Raw genomic sequence first — 20,596 nt, forward strand, 5'->3', positions numbered from 1 at the left:
AGCAGGAATTCATTGTCTCATCCACTCCTGACTGTGTAGCTCTGAGCGGGGCTGAGTTTTATACTCTCCTATTCAGGCAACATGCACAGTTTCTCTTGAATTGTATTTTATATTCATATTTAATCCAGGTTAATCTTTGGTGTAATCCCTTTGAAATGGTTCCAGGTCACACTGAAATTGCTAGGAATTGAATTTGATAGGAATATAGTATGTAATTAGTGCTGTTAATATTCTTGCTAATTAAAAAAAAGGAAATATATTGTGGATGTAATGGCCCTTAGATTTACTGGGGACAGCAGGAGGAGCAGAGCACTGCCCTGTGCCATCTACATGCTGGTGGGTTTGTGGCAGGGAATGTTACATTGCTTACCTTACTCTCCCTGCATGGGGCGTTTGGTCAGGATTCGTGTGGTGCCATCACAAACAGCAATGGAGCTGAATGCGCAAGCTGTGCTGTGGCTGCCGTACCTTTTTGTTTCACTTTCACTCCCTTTTCTCTTTGACAAAGAGCAGTGGTAAGAGCAGCAGCCTCCCCAGCAAGGAGCAAGCCCAGCCCAACTTTGTGATCCAAGGCTGCATTTAGCAAGACTCCGCTTAGTTATCCACTTTGTTGTGTTTCTGTCTTTGGTTCCATTTTGTAAACCAGTTATTCATAACTCTTCCTGTGGCTCCAAGAGCAAAGTTTGTAGAAGTGCAATTTGGAAACAGATCCATATGTATCTATAAGCAATTACTTCAGAGGATGATTAATAGGTTGTTACTTCTCTGTCTGTCTTACTAAGCTAACAACAGAGAGCCTGCACAACTACCTGTGAATTGCATAACTCTAAGGTTGCTAAAGTCAGATGAGACAACTCCCACACAATGTCACTGTCCCTCCGCTATGAATAATGTGATGCCCAAGCGGTGCCCTATCCAAGCGGATAGGGGGCAGACAGAGCCTAAAAAATTACTGTTTAAATAGTATTTGAATAATCTTAAAGCCTACATTTCCATTTTGCCTTGCTGGTGTTGCCTTACTCATCCTTACACATTGTGTATTTCTTCAGAGGTTACTAGGTTCTTCTGGTTAGCATAAAAACCAACACGTGCCCAGGTTCATAATCCTACACCTGCTACTGGGCTGCTCCAGAATAACTGGCAGTAGAACAGTGGATTGCAGACTCACAGCTCTATTTTTGCATAAAATCATAGATTTAGAAAAAACATTTGACCTGTTTGAGTCACTTTGATGGACAGTAGGGAGGTTTATCCCTCCGTCCCATATTCTGACAACATCACAGCAAGGAATCTGTGGTCCATAGCTGCTTCCAAACTAGGATCAGTTACATTTGTCTAGCTTCAAGGAAAAGTATGAGTCAACAGGTTTGTCTCTAACTTACAGAGGCCACATTAAACTTTGGCAAAGTGCCTACCTAGGCACTGAAGCACGGAGATGATAGATGATATTACCATTACACTCTATAGCACATTAACAAAAGCCATGTACTTTGCAGAGTGCATGGGATAGTAGGTACAATGTTTGTACGCTGTGTACCCTGGTAGTGAAACCATTAATCTTTTATCTATGACTGAAAAACTTTTTCCAGCTTTAGATAATATCTGGCAATGAGTACAACGGGAATGTTGCTGCACAGGCAGTTGAAGATTATCTCCAAGCTGCAGTGATGGAAGGCTGAGATAACATGTACCATTCCTCTTGGTGTTGTGGATGCACGTATTGATTTTCAAGAAGTACCCCAAAACAATTATTTGAAACACACAGTATTTTTGATAGTATGTTATATTCTGGAAGATTGTCTCTTTTTTTTTAGCAATGGCACTATATAAAGTGTATTTCTAGTCAGGGGAAGATAGCTCAGTCTATACAATCCTTACCTTGCCAATATGTTTGATTGCTTTCTTTTAGGCTGCATAGAGGGAATATGAATCTTGCAAGTTAATAGAACCATTAATCATCAGAGCTGATTAAGAAAAATAAATGCAAACGTTAACCACAAAAAATGTAAATGTATATGTTCAAATTGTAATTGGCTCTGTAAAAGTGTATTGACTGGATATACTGAAAATCTATGTATAAAGCCAATAAAATTATAAAGCTAGAAAAGGCAAAGGGAAGTCAAGATACAGACTTTTTAGACTATTTCAAAAGTCAGACTTAAAAAACTGTGTTTTTCATAAATAAACATCTGTGTCACTATCTAAGAAAAACATCAAATAATTTAAGTTTCTGATCTTATCCTGCCTTTGTTACTTGGGCAGACTTCCCAGTGACTCCCATGTGCCTAATGCTTGAGGGAAGGCCAATGTAGCTAGTCCAAAACTTCAGCAGTGATTAGGAGTGACTGTCTGTGCCTCAGCATCCAGCACTGCCCAGACAGAAGCATGAGTGTGGCCGAGAGGACAGAGGCACAGCACACAACTGCGGCTGCAGGCATCCCTCTGAGTGGTACGGTGCTAAAGCCCAGGCCATCCCCCTGCCACCACAGTAAAAGGACACGTGCGAAGGAGCACGAGCCTGGAGGGTGAAGCCTACAGCAGGGCTTTCGGGAAGATGCCAGAGCCACCTGCAGCATGGGAACCAGCACCAGGGACTGGAGTGGAGAGGCCAAATGCACATCAGATTATTTAAAGAGAGAACTCCCCAGCCATTTTAAGTTAAACTGAACAGCTGGGACCTGTGCCAAAATGTTTGCGAGGCTGCTTCTCGCAGAGCCTGCATGCTCTGCAGCCTCAGTGGAAAGCGAGCAGTGGTCCCGCTTGCCCCTGCCAGGACTGAGCCGGCCAAGAGGCTGGGCAGGACTCTTCCCCCCTCTGCATGAACACGTGGCTGGCGTTGGGGCTTTCACGATCTCTAGCACCCTGGCTCTGGTTATGCACTGCTCGCTGCCCTTTCTCTACCCAGTATTTTTAACTAATTTTTTCTCTTGATACCTGAAACCCTGAACACTTCCTTCAGGTTCAGTGTCAGGGCGTGGCGTTACTTTCTCTTCCATAAACAGCTTTCAACAGCCTCTTTAAATGAATTATTGATACATAAATAATTGCATCTGAATGAAGGCTGGGTATATATGCTCTACTGCATTCATTCAAGGCAAAAGGAGACATAAACGACAAATATACCATCAAATAAATATCTGAGGGAAAAAAAAAAAAACAAACAAAAAACAAACAGACAAATGTATATTAATTGCACAAGCTGAAAATCCTTGCGATTTTGTTACACAGGCATTTTATTTACAAACATAGAAAATATTTAAATGGACTTTTAAATGTGTACTATGCATATGATAAAATAGCTATTATTGCATTTTATTGTCAGAGAGAGCCTCAAAGTATTGTGATGAAACTGGAAACTGGTTCCGCCATCCTGAGAGCAACCGAACTTGGTCCAACTATACCCTGTGCAACTCTTTCACCTCTGAAAAACTGAAGGTATGCTACAGTTAAAAAGGCAGTGATTGTTTGGGAATGGTTTTGGGCTGGGCTGGCAGTAAGATATATATGAGAGAGATCAGAATAGTCCTAATCATTTATCTTTATTTGTTGCATAAGAATTTAATACCGTTGTCCTCATGATTTTGGCTTATTAAAATTATTTGATGAACACTCAAACCTAAATACAGGTTTGCTACGGGATGGGTAATTTATTAGCAATTCATGTGACAAATTTTGCACATGCATTTTTTAATTCCTAAGATTTTCCCTGATTGTCTAACAGTTATAAAATGATCCTTCAGAATTTAAATTTTGCTTTCTGTAACAAATGTCTTCCAAGCTGTTGATGCTTTCTCGGCAGGGATAAAAATATTAACATAAGTTAAAATTATTTTTCTTGAACAAAGAATATCACCCTGTACTCACTCCTTTGAAAAGAAATATTTATGGAGGTACCATTAATCCAAAAAATCCTACAGGCCTGAACGCATTTAACTTTAAGAGTTTGACTGAAGTAATTGAAACTATTTACATGAATGTATTAAGCATTTGCATCAGTATTTTCAAAATCAAGTTGCTAAGCTGAAAGAGGAGAGAACTAAATATAAAAGCACCAAAAGAAACAAGGAAAGAAAAATCTGAGAAAAGCTAAAAAAAAAAAAAAGTTAGAGAAGCTCATGAAAATAAACATATTTCTCAAATGTGACTGGAGCTCCAGGAAAATGTGATTACAGATTTGTGACAGAATAATTTGTGACTATTTGGAATTGTGGAAGGAAAAGAGTCAAAAAGTTATTTGATTTGGGGTTTGTGTCAGAGGATCTTTTTTTATGGAGCCAAAAAGCAGTATGTGGTTATATTTAGTAATGATTCAGCCCAAATGGCCTCGGAAAAGTCTACTGAACTAGGCAGGAGGTGAATTCTAAAAGTTTTTGCAGCATGAGGAACCATCATGGTAAAATAGGGCTCACCTATGTGACAAAGAGAGAATAATAGTAACAATCTGAGCTTACAGAGAAATTGAATGGAAGCACCATAAAAATAGAATTTTTCCAGATGTTGGCACATGTAGAGAGGCAAAAAATGTAGTTCTGTTACCTATTATTCATGCCTTCCAGAACAGTTTTGAACATCATTCAAGCAAAGTGCAAGTAGAACACAAAGGAAAATTATACGTACATCAAGATTCTTCTGAAACAAAAAATAATGGAAAATGCAGAAAGAATCTATCTTTACAGAAATGCCAAGTTAGATTATGACCTTCAATCCAGGTCTTCAAAACAGGAGCATGCTTCATTTGTAGACTGTTTCCATGTACCTATGGATAATATAATTAACAGAATAGGAGGTATTCCTATTAGACAATTCTCTTTCCTCGAGTGAAGAATTCCAGGGGAATAAAAAAGAACATTTAATTTTTTTTTTCAGAAATTTTCTAAGCCCAGGAAGAAAAAAATCTGCATAAGCTAAAAATTTGGTGAGTCAGCATGTTATAAATCCTCTGTGTTAGAAGGCACATGACAGATTGACATTTCAAGGAATGCAGAAATTAATAAAACAGTTCATTACCTGTTTGAAGTTAACTAGAAACACCAATATGGTACGCTTTTCAGACAGATCTCCTAAAAAAACCCCTGAAGACGGTTCTTAAAAATGCAGTGATAGACCATATGCTTTTATAGCTGATGGTTCAGTCCAATCCGATCTGTTGTTGTTGCTATATTTGGAAAGCTTTTTTGAGCAGTTATCATAGTAAGTTTACATGGAGTAATCAAGAATACTATTGCTGAGTCTCAGATACACATTTAAACTGATTTAGCAGTTGTAAACTGAAAGGTAGATAGTTTGAATAACCAAGAGTTCTCTGAGGTGCACATAGACCTACATGTAGTTGTCTGGAAGCCTTTCCTACAGCATAGGCAGCAAAACAACATATATTTGAACAGTTCATCTGTTTAGTTAAATTCAGACTTCAAAATATTATCAATATAATATTGCGGAAAACCATAGCAACCACTTAGTATGGAGTGGAAGAAAAGTCACATGGACACAGGTAAAAAAATCTCTCCCACTACTCTGTGTTCAGAAAGTTGCCCCATCTCCTCTGCACTCTGATCTTCCCTCAAAAAATATTGTCAAGCATTTGCGCTCACTAGGTATGTTGTGGTTAGTCTTTGTGAAGGAAAACTAGGAGACCTAGGGTATTTGCAGTTAATATGCATAGATTTCCATAACTTGGTGAATGATATTTACACTCAGATTATGTCTGTTCCACATGATCAGGGTGGTGAAAATGTGACTTTGGTTTAAATCTGAATCAGGCCACCACCACTTAGGTTAATGAAAGCAGGAGCTGATTCCAAAGTTGTAGAAAGACTGATAAAACTAGATAAGAAGATGTGCACCTTTGCTAAGAGGAATGGCTTTGTTTTACGAATTTTATTCAGAATATTTGTTTTCAAATGAAAGTTTAAAATTACTTGGAAACACCAAAAAATGTGAGTGGCAAAACTTAGGACTACAGAAAGCAATTCATTTCATCATTGGAAAAAAGGAAAATGGCTCATGCATAACAAAACAGAAAAGAATTAAGTAGAATTGAAAATAAAATAAATCCAGCAGAGGAACTAAGACCTCCTATCTAGTCTTTTTTTCAGGACAGGCTGGTACTATATTAGTGCTTTCAGAAAAGAAGGCAATAGTGAAGCTTGGTATTCCATTTCTTCTCCTGCAGTCTGTGACAGCTGGGCGATGTTTAAGAGGTTCACTGAGGCCAAAGTATGACATTTAAATACTGCAGCATTCTGCAGCCCAGGTGCTGTCCTGTGATTTCCTTTCACTGTAGGCATACAAAATATGGATAGGCCTAACTTAGATTTCACCAATATTAGTCAAAGCGAAAGCCCTATTATCTGTTCGTGCATACTGGCTTCACAATATTGTAAGACCATCTAGTTGCTCAACAGCTAGATTCACACCACTGTGAACCAGGATTTGTCTCAGGGTGCACTCTTGTAGTGTTGTAGGAGTTGAGGGTAATGGGTGTATCACTACACTTTTTTCTGTATTAAAGCTCATATGGCGTCTTTTTGTCCTCTCAGTTATTTAAGGCCCTTCTGGAGTGCCTCACTATTATCTGAAAGACCTAAGTATCACCTGGAAAGTTAGGGATTTCTCTGCATCAGATGACTGATGAATATATTGAACAAAAAGGCAGCTCCAGCATTAGTCCCAAAGGCACCTAACTACTGACTTGTCTCCAAAAGTGACCATTAAGCTTTTGCTCCCTGTTGTTTAAGCTGCTTTCAAACCATAACAGCTTTCTGCCTGTCCCGGGGCAATCTGTTTTCTTTAATAATATTTTTTGTGTGGAAACTTTCCATGGGCTTTTTGAGCGCTCTCCTAGTGCTCAGGAAAGTTAGTGGCACATAGCGTGAGCAGAGATCTTGCCAGTTACTTCAGTGCAGCAGAAATAGATCAACTCGTATAAGAAACACTTGTCTTTAGACCATGAGTCATGCTATTTAATAGATTGCTGACATTGAAAAAGAACCTTTGAAAGAAAAGCAATACAAAATGGAAGGTTGATTTTGTAGATTCTTCCTCAATGAGAAAAAACCTGAGTACCTACAAGTTGTTCATGTTTGTCTTTTCTTTTTGTTAAATTACAGATGGCGTTCATACTTTATTATATGGCAATTGTTGGCCATGCTTTGTCTATAACATCCCTGTTGATTTCCTTGGCAATTTTCTTCTATTTCAAGTAAGTGCTTCTTACAGACACTCTCTTTTTCTTTCCCTGAGGGATCTCAAGTGGCAACCAAAGAAAAGCTTGGAAGGGGATGTGGCAGTCAAAAACAGCTCTTCTGAGTGCCTTTTTATATAATCCTCATAAAAAAGTCTCAGAACAGGGTCCTCTCACCAATGGGACATCTCCCAGTGGTGTGTAGCCAAGATCACGCTGTTAGATTGACTGCACAGTGCAGTGGCTTGGATCCCCAGCTCCTGAAGAACAAATCCAGTGCTGAAGGACTGAGCTATTGACTTGAGCACGTGCTTACAGGACTCAGCACTAAGCGTGAATCTGACACTAATGTGCAGCCTATCATTATTATTAAAAGGAAAAACAGTGCTGTGCGGTATCAGAACTTTAAAGGAGACTAAAATGATACTCACTGAAAGCATTGCAGCTACTGAATGGCAACTTAACTAGAGCATTTAAATCTTGTCCTTTGGTGAGCCTGTCTGCACACTATTTATTATAATGTGTCAGCGGTGAAGGAGCAGAGGGAGCTCAGATTTGCCATCAGACGTAGTCACAGCATAAGTTGCAATCAGTATTGAAGGGCTGTCTGGGAACAGCCTTTGGATTTCAGCTCAGGAAAATGGTAAGCACTAGAAGACATCAACAGCACTGAGGAAAATATTCAAGAATATACAGTGGACAAGATCCTGAGCTATTGTACATCCAGAGCTATGATGACTTGCATGAGCTATAGTCTTATTAGCTCTTAAGCGATCCTTTCAAGGTATTAAAGATGGGGACAAACTTTTTAGCAGAGCCTATTGGAATAGGACAAGGTGTAATGGTTTTAAACTAAAAGGGGGTAAATGTAGACTAGATGTAAGGAAGACATTTTTTACAATGAGGGTGGTGAAACACTGGAATAGGTTGACCAGAGAGGTGGTAGAAGCCTCACCCCTGGAAACATTCAAGGTCAGGCTGAGTAGAGTTCTGAGTAACCTGATCTAGTTGAAGATATCCCTGCTCACTGCAGGGGTGTAGGACTAGATGACCTTTAAAAGTCCCTTTCAACCCAAACCATTCTATGATTCTATGACTATTTCACAACATTACTGAAAACTGTAAGCTTTCTGGACTGATAGCACACTCAGAAATCAGGGTTCTGATTTTCATTCAGGATACTTTGATCAAACAGAATGATACATCCAGAATAATGACCCAAATGGGATGGTATTGTACTGTTTTCAGCAAAGGTACATCTGTTACTTGTAATTGGATAGCCAGGCGATCAGTTCATGACCAGAGACAGGGAAACACTCACCATCAGTAAAGTTTTCCAACTTTACCTGGATACAGGTTTCCAAGGATACAAATGGGTATTCCCCACATGGCACAGTGGAAAACAAAGTAAGAGTAATATAAGAAACAATAATTACAAATACTTCTGAATAACACATGCCGTTATAACCTGATGGACTTCCATTGCCAAAAAACTTACCTCATTGAAGAATACAGAAAAACCCCAAACTCTTCAAAGAATGCAGTATTCTTTGAACTTTCAAGAATACAAGGAAAACGGAACACAAAAAATTATTATTTTCTTCACAGGCTTCTTTACAGAGTTTAAGAAAGAATAGTCGCACAATAACAGCAACCTATAGTAATTAAAAGTCCCTCACTGTTTTCATTGTAAGAGTATACTCTTTCAAGATTGTAATTTAGCCTGCAAGAAATTATTTCAAGCTAAAATTATGCCAGAACACCAATAAGACTGTGTGAGAGTATTAGTAAGCTTCTTTCTACATGAATGTCAACAGATTTGATCCCTTGATGAGCATACAAAATACAATATTTTGTTTCTTTATCATCACCCTTATAGAAAGATAAATTAAATTATTTTGTATATTCGTCAATCTATTTCAGCAGCTCAAAGATGTATTTGCAATCCAGAAGTGTAGAATACTTCTAGAGATTAATTATCTTTCCAGTGGCTTTTGTATACAGATGAGAAGTTAACACTTGTTTTTATTTGGTTGATGTTTCTAGAAAAATGAAAGCCAAAAATAAGCCCTCAAATCTCCCAACTCAAATTTAGCAAATATATTAAATGCATTTTTTTCAGATCTTAATGACCAAAATAGTAACTGTGAATTACAAGCAGGTTCTGAATTAGTACCTTCCCACTCATGCCAAATCATGCATGTATGTATGCCTTATTTTCAAAAAGACCAGGATTTATTCTCTGTAGAGCCTTTATTTTCCAAAGCACACTGAAATTTCCAAGTCTAAAAAAGAAAAATTGGTCATTTTTTCCTATTCATTAATCTTGCAGCCTTAACTTAAAACAAAGGGTATTTCTGTAAACATTCAGCTATTCCTTTTTGTCATCTGTAAGGCCAAGGAATCGTAATGAAGTATACCCAGTGCGTTTTCTATCATTTATTTTTAAACATTTATTATGACTCTTTTAATACAGAGTTTTTAATGTGTCTAAATTGGTAGATTTAATGTTCTGCCGTATAAGTGAAAAACTTTAACGCAATGTGACAAACTTTGCATGCTGGATTGTGAGATATCAACTTCGTTATTTAAATTTCTGAGATGTGGTTTTCTGGACACAAATACACATATGAAAATTTGTAGAATCCATCAGTACATAGCACATAAAATTCCAGCTTAGACATGCATACTAACTTCACAAATTTGGGGATGAAAAGAAGCCTTTGCTGAGCCCCCACCTCTAGTGCACAAGCGATGGTTGCCTTGCTCTAAAATTCTGCAGTGGAAGGTGCTCCACAAAACCCCAGATAACTTGTGCCAGTGCTTAAATCAGTTTTAGCCTCAATGTCCTTGTGTTACTTAATCTAAATATTACATGAGGTACCTTAGCTTATTTCTGATCCCAGTTTTGATCTATATGTACTACATGTCTATGCATATGCTCAGACTGTGTTCCTTTTAATAGTAATTTTCCTAGTAACATTATGCAAAGCTTCTCCCTGTTTGCTTCACCTAGAAGGGAATCCCATAGATGAAGGTGCCCATATAGGCTGGAGAAGGGTATGCTTAGTAAATTGAGAAGCCAGAAGAAGCTGGCATAAACCTTAGGGCTGTACAGTTAGATGTTTGTGCCTGAGCTGTCAGACGGGAAGGGTAGTAAAAGAACAAGCCCCCAACATCACCACCACCACAATTTGAGTCTAGGAAACACAAGAAAATGAAATGGTTGGACTTTGCATAGACTCTAAAAGTCTGTAAGATTACAAGCTCAAAATAGCTGGATCCAAAATACAGGTTGTGAATTCTGCTAATTTCCAGATAAGTGACTGTGATAACTACCAAGAAGGTGATTCCTCACAGCAAGCAAGGCAGGACCAGGCTCTCTGACTCACTCTTAGCTCTGAGTCACATACAACGCATGATCCTGACCGGTCCCAGGCCACACCAAAAGACTCATCTTTGCAGCAGCCTTCCAGACAGTAACACACCTACCTCCTCCTCTCTTTCCTCCTTCATTTCTCCTTCCCCTTCCATGACTAATCCATGACACAAAGGTTGCAGGAAGAAGAAGAGAAAGGGATTAAAACAAAGCACTGCAAAATGGGAGGACAAAGAGGAAACCAAGCTGTGATCACGAGAAAGTGAGAATAAAGCTGTATGGGAGCAGGGTTCATGTTACCTTCAGTTGTTTCCTATCATCTAACTATGACAGCGATAGATTATTTGACCTTCAATAGAAGGCAAGCTGTCAATCAGACAGTCGATCAGATAGCAAGGGATGCTTTCAGGGCCATATATTAGCTTTTGACTGTAAAGCCAGCAACAGACAGCTTGCAGAGGTTTCTGTTTCACACATCTGGCAGAGATTTATTTTCCTGTCAGTTTTGAGTATCAAGATTCATAATGATCTGGCATCACAGATGTTGCAGTACTTTTGGAAGGGAGTACTGAATCAGTATTGACGAGCATCACAAAGCAATACTAACTCATAACAGGAGACAGAGTATTAGTAGAGTGTCTAAGAGTTACACGCATCACCACATTACTGCAATATTTTTATAATTGCAAATTGAGACCTTATTATCTTATATGATAAAACAGAAAAGAAAAAAGGGACTCCTGGCTCCAAATCACTCCCAATTGAATTATTGAAACAAATACATTTGGATAAAGACAGATGGGGAGCACAGTAAGTCTAGATTTGCCAGAAAAGTATATGGTGTGTCGTGAATGCACCTTCAGTCTAATTGTTGCCAAAGATAGTGGGTGGACAAAAGATGTGGGTTTGTCGGGAGTTTTTCCACGTGGTAAGGGAAAGTGTGGTAGAAAGCATGAAAATAATTTGAAAACTAAATGAGTGGGTAGGAGATAGACACAAGTGATAGAGGCATAGTGACACAAAACACAAGTTTTAGACCTTGATGACTAGTGATGCCAGAGACCATATAAAAAATGGGGGGGTGACAAGGAGCGCTCAAAAACAGCACAAAGGAGTGATTAGGAAAACAGGAAGAGGGTCAGGAAGAGAGCTAAGGGAGATCAGAGAAGGAGAAGATTACAGATAATTGTCAAAACCAGCAGAGATGATGAATCAGGTAATGGTTTTGGTTTTGCTAGAATGTTCTCCTCTTGGTGTGGACTGTCAGGCAGGTACTGATGCCATTTTGACTGCAAACACTGAAGATCAAATTAAAAAGTGAGGGTATGGAAATATATGCTTAATGATGCAGATGGGTTTTTAACACGAAAGCTGGAGTCAAGGAAAAAAGGTGAGGAATACTGAGAGGAAAGTGGGAGAGCAGTGCAGCAGTAAAACTAAGAGAAGGCAGGCAGGGAAAGGATGAAGCAGCAGATGAAGGCAAATGCAGTCCAATTTATTAGAGGAGTAAGACTGACAGAAGTCAAGCGGAGCAGTGAGGAAGGACAGTAGTGGGAGTGGAAGCACATGTACCTGGCAGAGATTATCGCAAAAGTCTGTCTCTCTGTACCAGTAGCCATGTAGAGAAGCAGCTGGAGAGACAAGGGTCTGCACCTCAGTGGCCAGGAACTGAAGAGACTGCTCTAAGAAACAGGGACATTTTATTTCTTGGGAACAGTCCTGTTCCCAGGACTTCAAAAGGAAGGCAGAGAGAGATGGGCACATGCTAGTGTCCCAGGAAAAGTGAGGTCAGTAGCATAGGCAAAGTATAGCGAAGGAGAATGGGGAGAAAAGAAGAATCAGGACTGGATAAATACCACCAGAGCTTAGGAGCAGAAAAGGAATATTAAGCAGATGGAGGAAGCACAAGAGGGAAGCACAGTGTAGGAAAAATAGCTCCAAAGAATGGTCTGTTCTGCCCAATATCATGTCCTACAGTGAATCAAACTGAAAGCACACCTAGCCCTATATCTGGTGTTCAACAGTTGCCAATAGCTGATGCTAAAGGAAGAATATAAAATCAGGGCAAGTGTAAAGAGATGCTTCCATTCCTAGCTCCTGGGACCTGCATCTCATGGACATTCTGAACCAAATAAGATGTCTTTGTAAATAAGGAAGGCAACAAAAGTGATGAACCTTGCAGGATGATGGCGACCATAACCGGAAAGATGACCTCAGCTAAAGGAAGAGTTCCATCCAATGACTCAGAAAATAAGTGTAAGGAGAACTAAAAGTGGCAGGTGACCAAGGAGCTAAAAATGGAAAATAATTAAATAAATAAACAAGCAAAATAAATAGAAAATAGTTCAGTTGGTTAGATTAGCTCTTTGTTTTTAAAGAAAGTGCATTCTGCATTAACCTCCACATGCAGAACACCAGAAAGTCACAGCCTGTGCTCTTTTCCAGACTGCAAAAGACTCCTAGTGCCGAGGGGGTTTGCCTTCAGTGAGTCAGCGATACTTGCTCTTAGCTGGTTTTTACCTACCGGTTTTTGCCTGCTTGCTCTCAGTGGTCACTGAACACAGACATCACAGCATTATCTAACAACTCCATGATTGCCTTTCTGCAGTCACCTCCTGCCAACGCTGGACTGTGCTCTGAGGCATGGAGTGCTATAGGAGTGTTGTTCTCTGTGTCAGGGGTAGCCAAGGAGGCAGTGTGAAGATTTGGGTGTGAATTAGAAAGATGGTTCAGATCTGAAACTGCAGTCATTATTTGGCGGCACAAGAATTCTGTGAACTTCTCTTGTGAAATTCTGCTGCCCACAACAGCAGAAATCCTACCCTCCCCAAAATCAGCCATTCAGAAAAGACTGCTGCTCCTTCTGAGCAGGAAAACAACTTCTGGTTTGAGATCTCAAGTGGAGTCAGAAAATGCAGGGTACCAACCCAAATACCCTGTAATTTAAGGGGGTTCCTGCCCAAAGTTCCCATCCTGTCTCACCACTAATTAATAAATAATAAAGTAGCAAATAATTTTCATCTTCATATTTGAGAAATTGAGTCTCCAGGGAACAGTTACTTATAAAGCAGTATTTCTGATGTTCATTACTTGTATCATGTGCGTCTAATAATTCTCAGGGTTCTGCTTCACCACTTAATATCTCAATTACCATGAAATAAAGAAAGGCATCACGGACTGAAAATGTAGACGCATGTCTCTTTACAACACGGTCTAAAAAGCATCTGGTGCTAAACAGGTGTAAAAACAAACCCAAAAATTTGTCAGAGGTTATGGCTGCAATGCAAAGTATGTATTTTCTGATTCCGCCTTGCCAAAAGGCATTCTTGAGAGACTGTTGCCAGAAAGAGCTTGTTAAAGTGACATCAGAAGAAAAATACTAACTTACGACCTGTGCTACATTATTTTTCAGGAGCCTCAGCTGTCAAAGGATAACACTGCATAAGAATTTGTTTTTTTCTTATGTGCTGAACTCCATGTTTACAATTGCCCACCTCATTGCTGTTGTGCCTAACCCTGGCCTTGTAAAAAGGGATCCTGTAAGTACTGCATGACTCCTCTCCATCTTAACACCCAAGTTAAATCACTACAGCCACGCTGAAACCAGACATTCCCATTCACTAGTTAATGACATCTGTCTTGTAAAACATGCACAAAAGGTGCAGATTCTGAGAATATCACTCAACCTTGCTCAGATCTTTCACCAAGCAATAAAAATTTTTGAATCTGGTACAAGAGGGAGAAGCTTTAGACTTCCTCCAGCCAGCCTGTCAATGCAAAGCTGTGTCAGATCCCACCACTCTTAGTGGTGACATTTCTCAACAAAGCCCCCAGAGGGACAGATGGCCTTGGTAGTTGCCTGTCCTTTTGTACAGACACACATGCTGGGGAGGGGCAGGGATGGAGAGGGATACAGCTATTTTCAACATCTCCTCAAAAGATCTGTTTGCTGCATTTTTATATATTTGGGGAGGAGGTGGTAAATCAAAGCAATAGCTTACTTCACTGCTTTTAGATAGTGGTACAAATTGTGCCAGCCCCTCAGCTGATGAGAATACGTATGGCAGATCTCTGGTACCCAGCTCTGATCTTGCTCCCTAACAGAGCAATTGCATTGCATTGGGCTCACCATCATTGCAGCAGCCCCAGCTGATGTGAAGTTAGTGCAAGCCTGGGAATCTTTTGTGTCACAACACTGATCAGCCTGTCTTCTAAGAAGATTGTTCAGTTACGGTTCAAACATTTCTCCACTTCTGATTTTGTGAAAGTAATTAAACATTAGCACCTGATATTGTCTAACCATGTGTGTCTCTCAAATGTGTGCTGGTTAAGTAAGCTAGTTAAAGCAGGAAATATATAGACTAAAGAAAACATCAGCAGTCCCAAGGACCATCTGGAGATTAAAAAGTAGAAGAGCAGAAGAATAATTTTAAAATTACATATTTTGTTTCTCCTTACTGCATAGCATCATACCTACGTAGCCTGTGCAAGAGGCTATATAGAGCCTGTGCAATGAAAATACACTTGCTATTTGAAGATAAAAAGCTGGCAGATGATATCAAGCACCTAAATTGAAGTAAGATCATTACCTCAGGGTTAAGAATGATACTTCCTGACAGCAGAAGTAAATTATCTGAAGTGAAGTGCTTTAAACTAAAAGTTGAGGCTGTGTCAAGGACACTCATGCTCTAAGATTTCATTAAAAAACTGTGTCTAGTGCCTTTGGGCAGGATTTTTATTTGGAGTGAAATCTTGACCCCAGTGACAAAGCTCTCAGAGGCTTTGCTAGAGCCACGTAGCCACAGGACAGGTACCAGCACACTGAGCATCACCCCAACCTCCGTTGCTACAGCAACAGACAGTGTAGAGATGACATAAGTGGTTACCTTTGGAGGCCCTGAGCCCCAGAGCAGTGTGGAGGTTTATGTTTGCAGTCAGCTTTCAGGGCTCTGGCCAGAATATGAGGAGGACCATTAGTGCTGAGTATAGTCACAGAGATCGCCCAAGTGGTGTCCTTCCACTGATGATACTCAGTATAGCAGTGTTAGCAACCCTGGCCTCAGCCAGTTAGCTAAGCACATGCTTTGATCAACAAAGCCCTTGTTTTGTGCTTTCTTCTTCCAAACAAAATTTGCATGTCTTTGACACAGCAGTGAACTACTGTTTAGAGGCGAGGTCCAAATCTTGGGGCCAGAAGATCTGGGTTCTCCCATTTTTGTTCTGCAGTTAAGTGCTCACATTCTAGATTTCCTTTCCTTACAAAAAAATCCAAAAAAAAAGGAAGTGAGGTGACATGTTAATATGTTCAAAGTCTCCCAACATTACTAGAAAGTGTATTTTGTTATTTTAGTAATATAATAAACTTGTAAACATATGATTGGGAAAAGAAAATGAACAGCCAGGAGCAAGTTTTTAACATGTGATGAAATTACTCACCGTCTCCATATAAGTATATGAAGACTTAAAGGATTTTTCTTAAAAATTTACTTACTCTACCAGGTAGATTCCCATAATATTTTTATTTTAATACCGATTAACAGAGCAAATGAAGGCTTTATAGCTTGCTTTATTTGATCCATACTGCACCCTCTGTTTTGTTAAGTCCATTTTAAGGTGATTCCTTCTGACTTCCTGTGGTTTGCTGCATTTATCCACTTTCCACATATGCATCATGTGAGTTTGATAGGCTCATGTGTGTCTGGCTCCTACCTCCAATATATATGCAGAAATACTGAAGTGCATAGAAAGAATTTCAAACAGTCACAGATACCCCTTATATAATGGCCATATACAGGGGTGAAGTTGATGGTTTTCTGCAAAATAATAAATGTGTTTCCACCCCAGTAGCTCCTGGTTTTTGTTTTTGTTTTCTGCCTAAAGTTTCACAATAGATTTAAATATGCAGTGCCATGGGAAAATACGTACAGTGAACACATGTTTATGAGGATATCAACAAATCCACGTAATTTGGAAAGAAGAATGAAAGTTCTGTTAAATAACAGAGAGAAAGGACAGGAGGAGTGGAGAGGAAATTCATCCCTAACACCAAGACACCTACATTCTCCCTGTGATCCAGACACAGATGATGTGAGACAATCCAAAGCATCATTTTCATGGAGAGGCCATACTGCATCCTTACTTGCATATAGTTTGCAGCACAGAGTTAAACCTTTTGATGATCATTCTGCTCATGTAAAATGGTAAATCAAGCCACTTTTTTATATATCTTAATTTTCTTTTTTACCCCATTTTTTCTTGCTTTCTGTTCTCTCTCCCTCTCTTTCTTTTGAATTTACCTGGATCTGAAAACTACCTTATGAGGAGAGGCTGAGAGACTCTTCAGCCTGGAGAAGAGAAGATTGAGAGGGGACCATATCAATGTCTATAAATATCTGAAGTGTGGGGGCCAGATGGATGAGGCCAGGCTCTTTTTGGTCGTGGCTGGTGACAGGACAAGGGGCAACGGGCACAAACTGGAACACTGGAAGTTCCATACAAACTTAAGGAAAAACTTCTTTACTGTGAGGGTGACAGAGCACTGGAATAGGCTGCCCAGAGAGGTTGTGGAGTCTCCATCTCTGGAGATGTTCAAAACCCACCTGGACGCTTTCCCGTGCAACCTGTTGTAGGGAACCTGCTTTGGTAGGGGGGTTGGACTAGATGATCTCTGGAGGTCCCTTCCAGCCCCTATGATTCTGTGATTCTGTGAAATGATGAAGAGAAAGCTGTGAGCCCAGGTGGCCATACAAGAAGCAAAGAAGCAGTGAAAAAGGTTCAGGGACACTGGAACAAAAATAAACAGGACACATGTATGAATACTTTTATACATGCACTAAAAATGTTACATGAGTTATTTTTTTGCATCTTGTATCTAACGGAGCAACTGCATTAATTACACTATTACTGGAACTATTATAGGAAGGGGTAGAAGAAAGGTGAAGAGGAGGAAAGGTGGTCTGTGAACAGCACATTATGTTCTCCATTAAGAACCCTGGAAATATAAATAAAACTCTTGTTGCCTAATCTGTTAATATAGTCTTGCACATCAGATCTGTATTTTTCATGTTTTGTATTCCACAGGACTAGTCCTTTTAATACTCAGTACTGATGGGGGTAAAGGAAGATACAGCTAATAACAGGAGGGATAGCTCTGCTAATGAGAAACTGAATAATTTATCAGCTCCATGGGCACCAATATAAATATGTTTATAGATGGGACTAAATTTGATCACAAATCAGTAATGACTCGGTAATTAGAACCTCTTCCAGAAAAGCTTTAAGAGATCTTACTGTATTTTTATCACTTTCTTGTTCTAGCGGAAGTACCTGTTCTCTTCTTTCTCCAGGCTCCTCTGTAGCCTCTTCATCTTTCATGTAGTAGTTTCACCCTTGCTTGGCATTGTATGGTGTGAAAGTTTTGCTTTCAATTACAGTTTTATAGATTCCATAGCAAGGGTCAAGTGCTCCACTGGTAGCTCTGGAAGCCCTGCGTGGGCTCTCATGCTTGGCCATGGTATATCAGAGAGTAAGGACCCAGCATCCATTCAGGTGTGCTCCTGTCTCACTGTCAAGTCCCAGCTCTCTGCCATGCAGCTTATTTATGTCTTAATGTATAAATAATCTGTACCCCCTCTTGCATGGGTACAGCAGCAGAGCTGGTAAGGGAGAACCCAAAGCAATCCACAGTTTGTTACAAGCACCGCAAATTCAGTTTCTCAGCAAGGGCAGGTTGGGCGTGGGCTGGGCTGAGCCTGGCACAGTCCTTTTCACTGGAAGTAACTGTAACTCATCTCTTGCTGAGGTGGAAAGTATCATGGACATGGGGTGTGATAGACTGAAGCCTGTTCTTGCCTCCTGGTGTGGATGTAGATATACTTTAAAGATCCTGAGCTAGTTTACCACTCTAGCTGATGGTGCAGCTTGCACTCTGTCTCTGACAGGAGCACGTAGTCCCTTCTTAAGCATTTCACTAAGGTTGCTGTCACTGTGGGCATGAGGTGGGTTGACAAAGGGCACTCAGTTTATCTGTACTGCCTGAAACACATCTCCTGGCAGGAAGCAAGCCCTCAGGAGAAACTGCTAAGCTGCTGCCCACTCAGTGTTGTTAGTGAGACCAAGAGAAAGTGAGAAGGAGAGCACAAAAGCTAGTGCCTCCTAGCATTACAGTCTTCAAAGCAAAGCCATGGTAGTAGTAATATTAAAAAATCTAGTATCCTCATGGACACTAGAACACTAGAAATAATCTCACCATTGACAAATTCAAATGAAAACCATGACTGCCCAAATCACAGTACACCAGTAGAAATAAAATGTTGAGCTGTGTGGGAAGATGAGGGATGGATAAAGGGTAGTTACTGTGATTTATGGGGTTATGATACTGGTGACTTCCACTGTTCTCAAAGGAATACAGAGGGAATGAGAGCTAAAAAAACAAAGGAGATTCACAGTATTTCAGGAACAGTGTTACTTTTAGGACTTTTTACTATATAAATGTTACCTTCTCATCTCTTGTTCCTTCTGATGTAGCCTGGCAGAGCCTAGGGGGTTTTAAAACATATTTTTATCAAATGAGAGGCTCATAGCTGATACCAGTGAAGATAAATGGCAAAAATGCTGGCCTGTGTGCCTTGTGTTTGCCTCAGTAGTCCCAGCAGTCCCCATGATACAGACCCCCCTGGAAGCAGCAAAGGTGGAGCTCCACAAAGGAGAAGGGTGCTTTGATTCCCGAGTGGTTTCATGTATTAGGCTCGGGTTGGAGCTTCAGGAGGCTCAATTATTGTTAAATTAATTTCATTCTTTATTAATTTAACTATTTCCAGAGCTTTCTTGTCACTCTTAAGCAATCTCTAAAGTCTTTCATCTTAGCACATCTGTTCCTATATCCTGTTTCCACTAGATTACTTACAGGGGCCTCTGCAGCCAGTTTAGCCCAAAAGAGATGACTCAAACCTATTCTAGAGTATCTGCTAGACGCAAAAGTAATCAAAGACCAAACTTCTCGCATAGAATTACTGGCCAGTGCCTAGAAGTCATGTCTCCTGGTCTTCTAGTGTATCTTCTAAGCTAGGAGAGGGTCGGTGTTTTTGTGAAGGCTGTCATCATCTTGCCTAGTAGCCCTTCATCTAATGGAGGGTCCAATTGGCTGTTTAAAACATTGCCCTCCTGCTGCCTCAGGTTTAGGAATCAGGCTTGGTGAGAACGGGTCCAGTGCATATTTGTGAACTGACAAATTGTGCAAATTTTGTGCAGTTACAGATTATATTTGTACATTTGCTTCACTAGGACAAACTGACGCAGAAAGTTGGCCTGAATAGAATAAAATTTATAACTCGTTTGTGTGTAAGTCAAAGAGGGCTGAAGTCAGTCTCCAATTACACCCATGCCAAGCTCTATTGAAGTCGAAGGTTTCCCACCAATTTTGTGTCTCACCACACCATGTTCAGTAATGAAATTCTGTCATTTTTTTTGTTCAGTTCCAAAGTAAAACAGGGAGCAAGAGTGCCTGTTGTGGGTGAGTGAAGCAAACCCTTTAATTCATCATTTACAAGCAAAGGACTGAGGCAGTGCTTTAGCCTTGTAGGTGCCCCAAAAGAGTTTTTGTCATCTACAAATAAATACACAAATCCTATTTGTTTTCCTTTCTCTGAGCAGGTTCATGAAAACAAGTTCACGTCTCCCATCCCTCCTATTTTCCTGGTGACAGATACCTATCTTGTCATTAGCTTTCATCAGTGAAGCAGAGAAGAACTGGCATTTGAGTGTCACTAACATCTTCTTAAGATCCATTTAACTGTTTTGGTTTTTTTTTTTTTGCACAAGAGAAAGGGGGAGAACAGGAAGGCTTGGCTCAAATGCTCAGGTTTACAGAGAAACTGTCTCAGCTAAGGAACATTTCTGAACTGGTCTACAAAGCACTATATCTCATATCTGAGGTTCTGAGGTTCATAGGCTGAGCCTGAGAGGTACAGGCAAGCACAGTGCCTGATATGCTTGTGTCTACTGGGAGGTCACCTCAGGAGGTAACAGGGAGAGGA

At 40.0% G+C, this 20,596-nt stretch overlaps 1 protein-coding gene across 1 annotated transcript in view; it reads left to right on the plus strand.

The window, feature by feature from the left end:
• Positions 1-20,596, plus strand: part of CALCR (calcitonin receptor) — a 70,493-nt gene that overhangs the window by 17,999 nt on the left and 31,898 nt on the right. Inside the window, exons 4-6 of the mRNA XM_010167062.1 lie at positions 3,323-3,435; positions 7,110-7,201; positions 13,975-14,101. Coding sequence (XP_010165364.1) covers positions 3,323-3,435; positions 7,110-7,201; positions 13,975-14,101 — 332 coding nt within the window. The remainder of the gene's footprint in view (positions 1-3,322; positions 3,436-7,109; positions 7,202-13,974; positions 14,102-20,596) is intronic.

Source organism: Antrostomus carolinensis, unplaced genomic scaffold (genome assembly GCF_000700745.2).
Source record: "Antrostomus carolinensis isolate BGI_N321 unplaced genomic scaffold, ASM70074v2 scaffold4144, whole genome shotgun sequence".
Classification (NCBI taxonomy): Eukaryota; Metazoa; Chordata; class Aves; order Caprimulgiformes; family Caprimulgidae; genus Antrostomus; species Antrostomus carolinensis.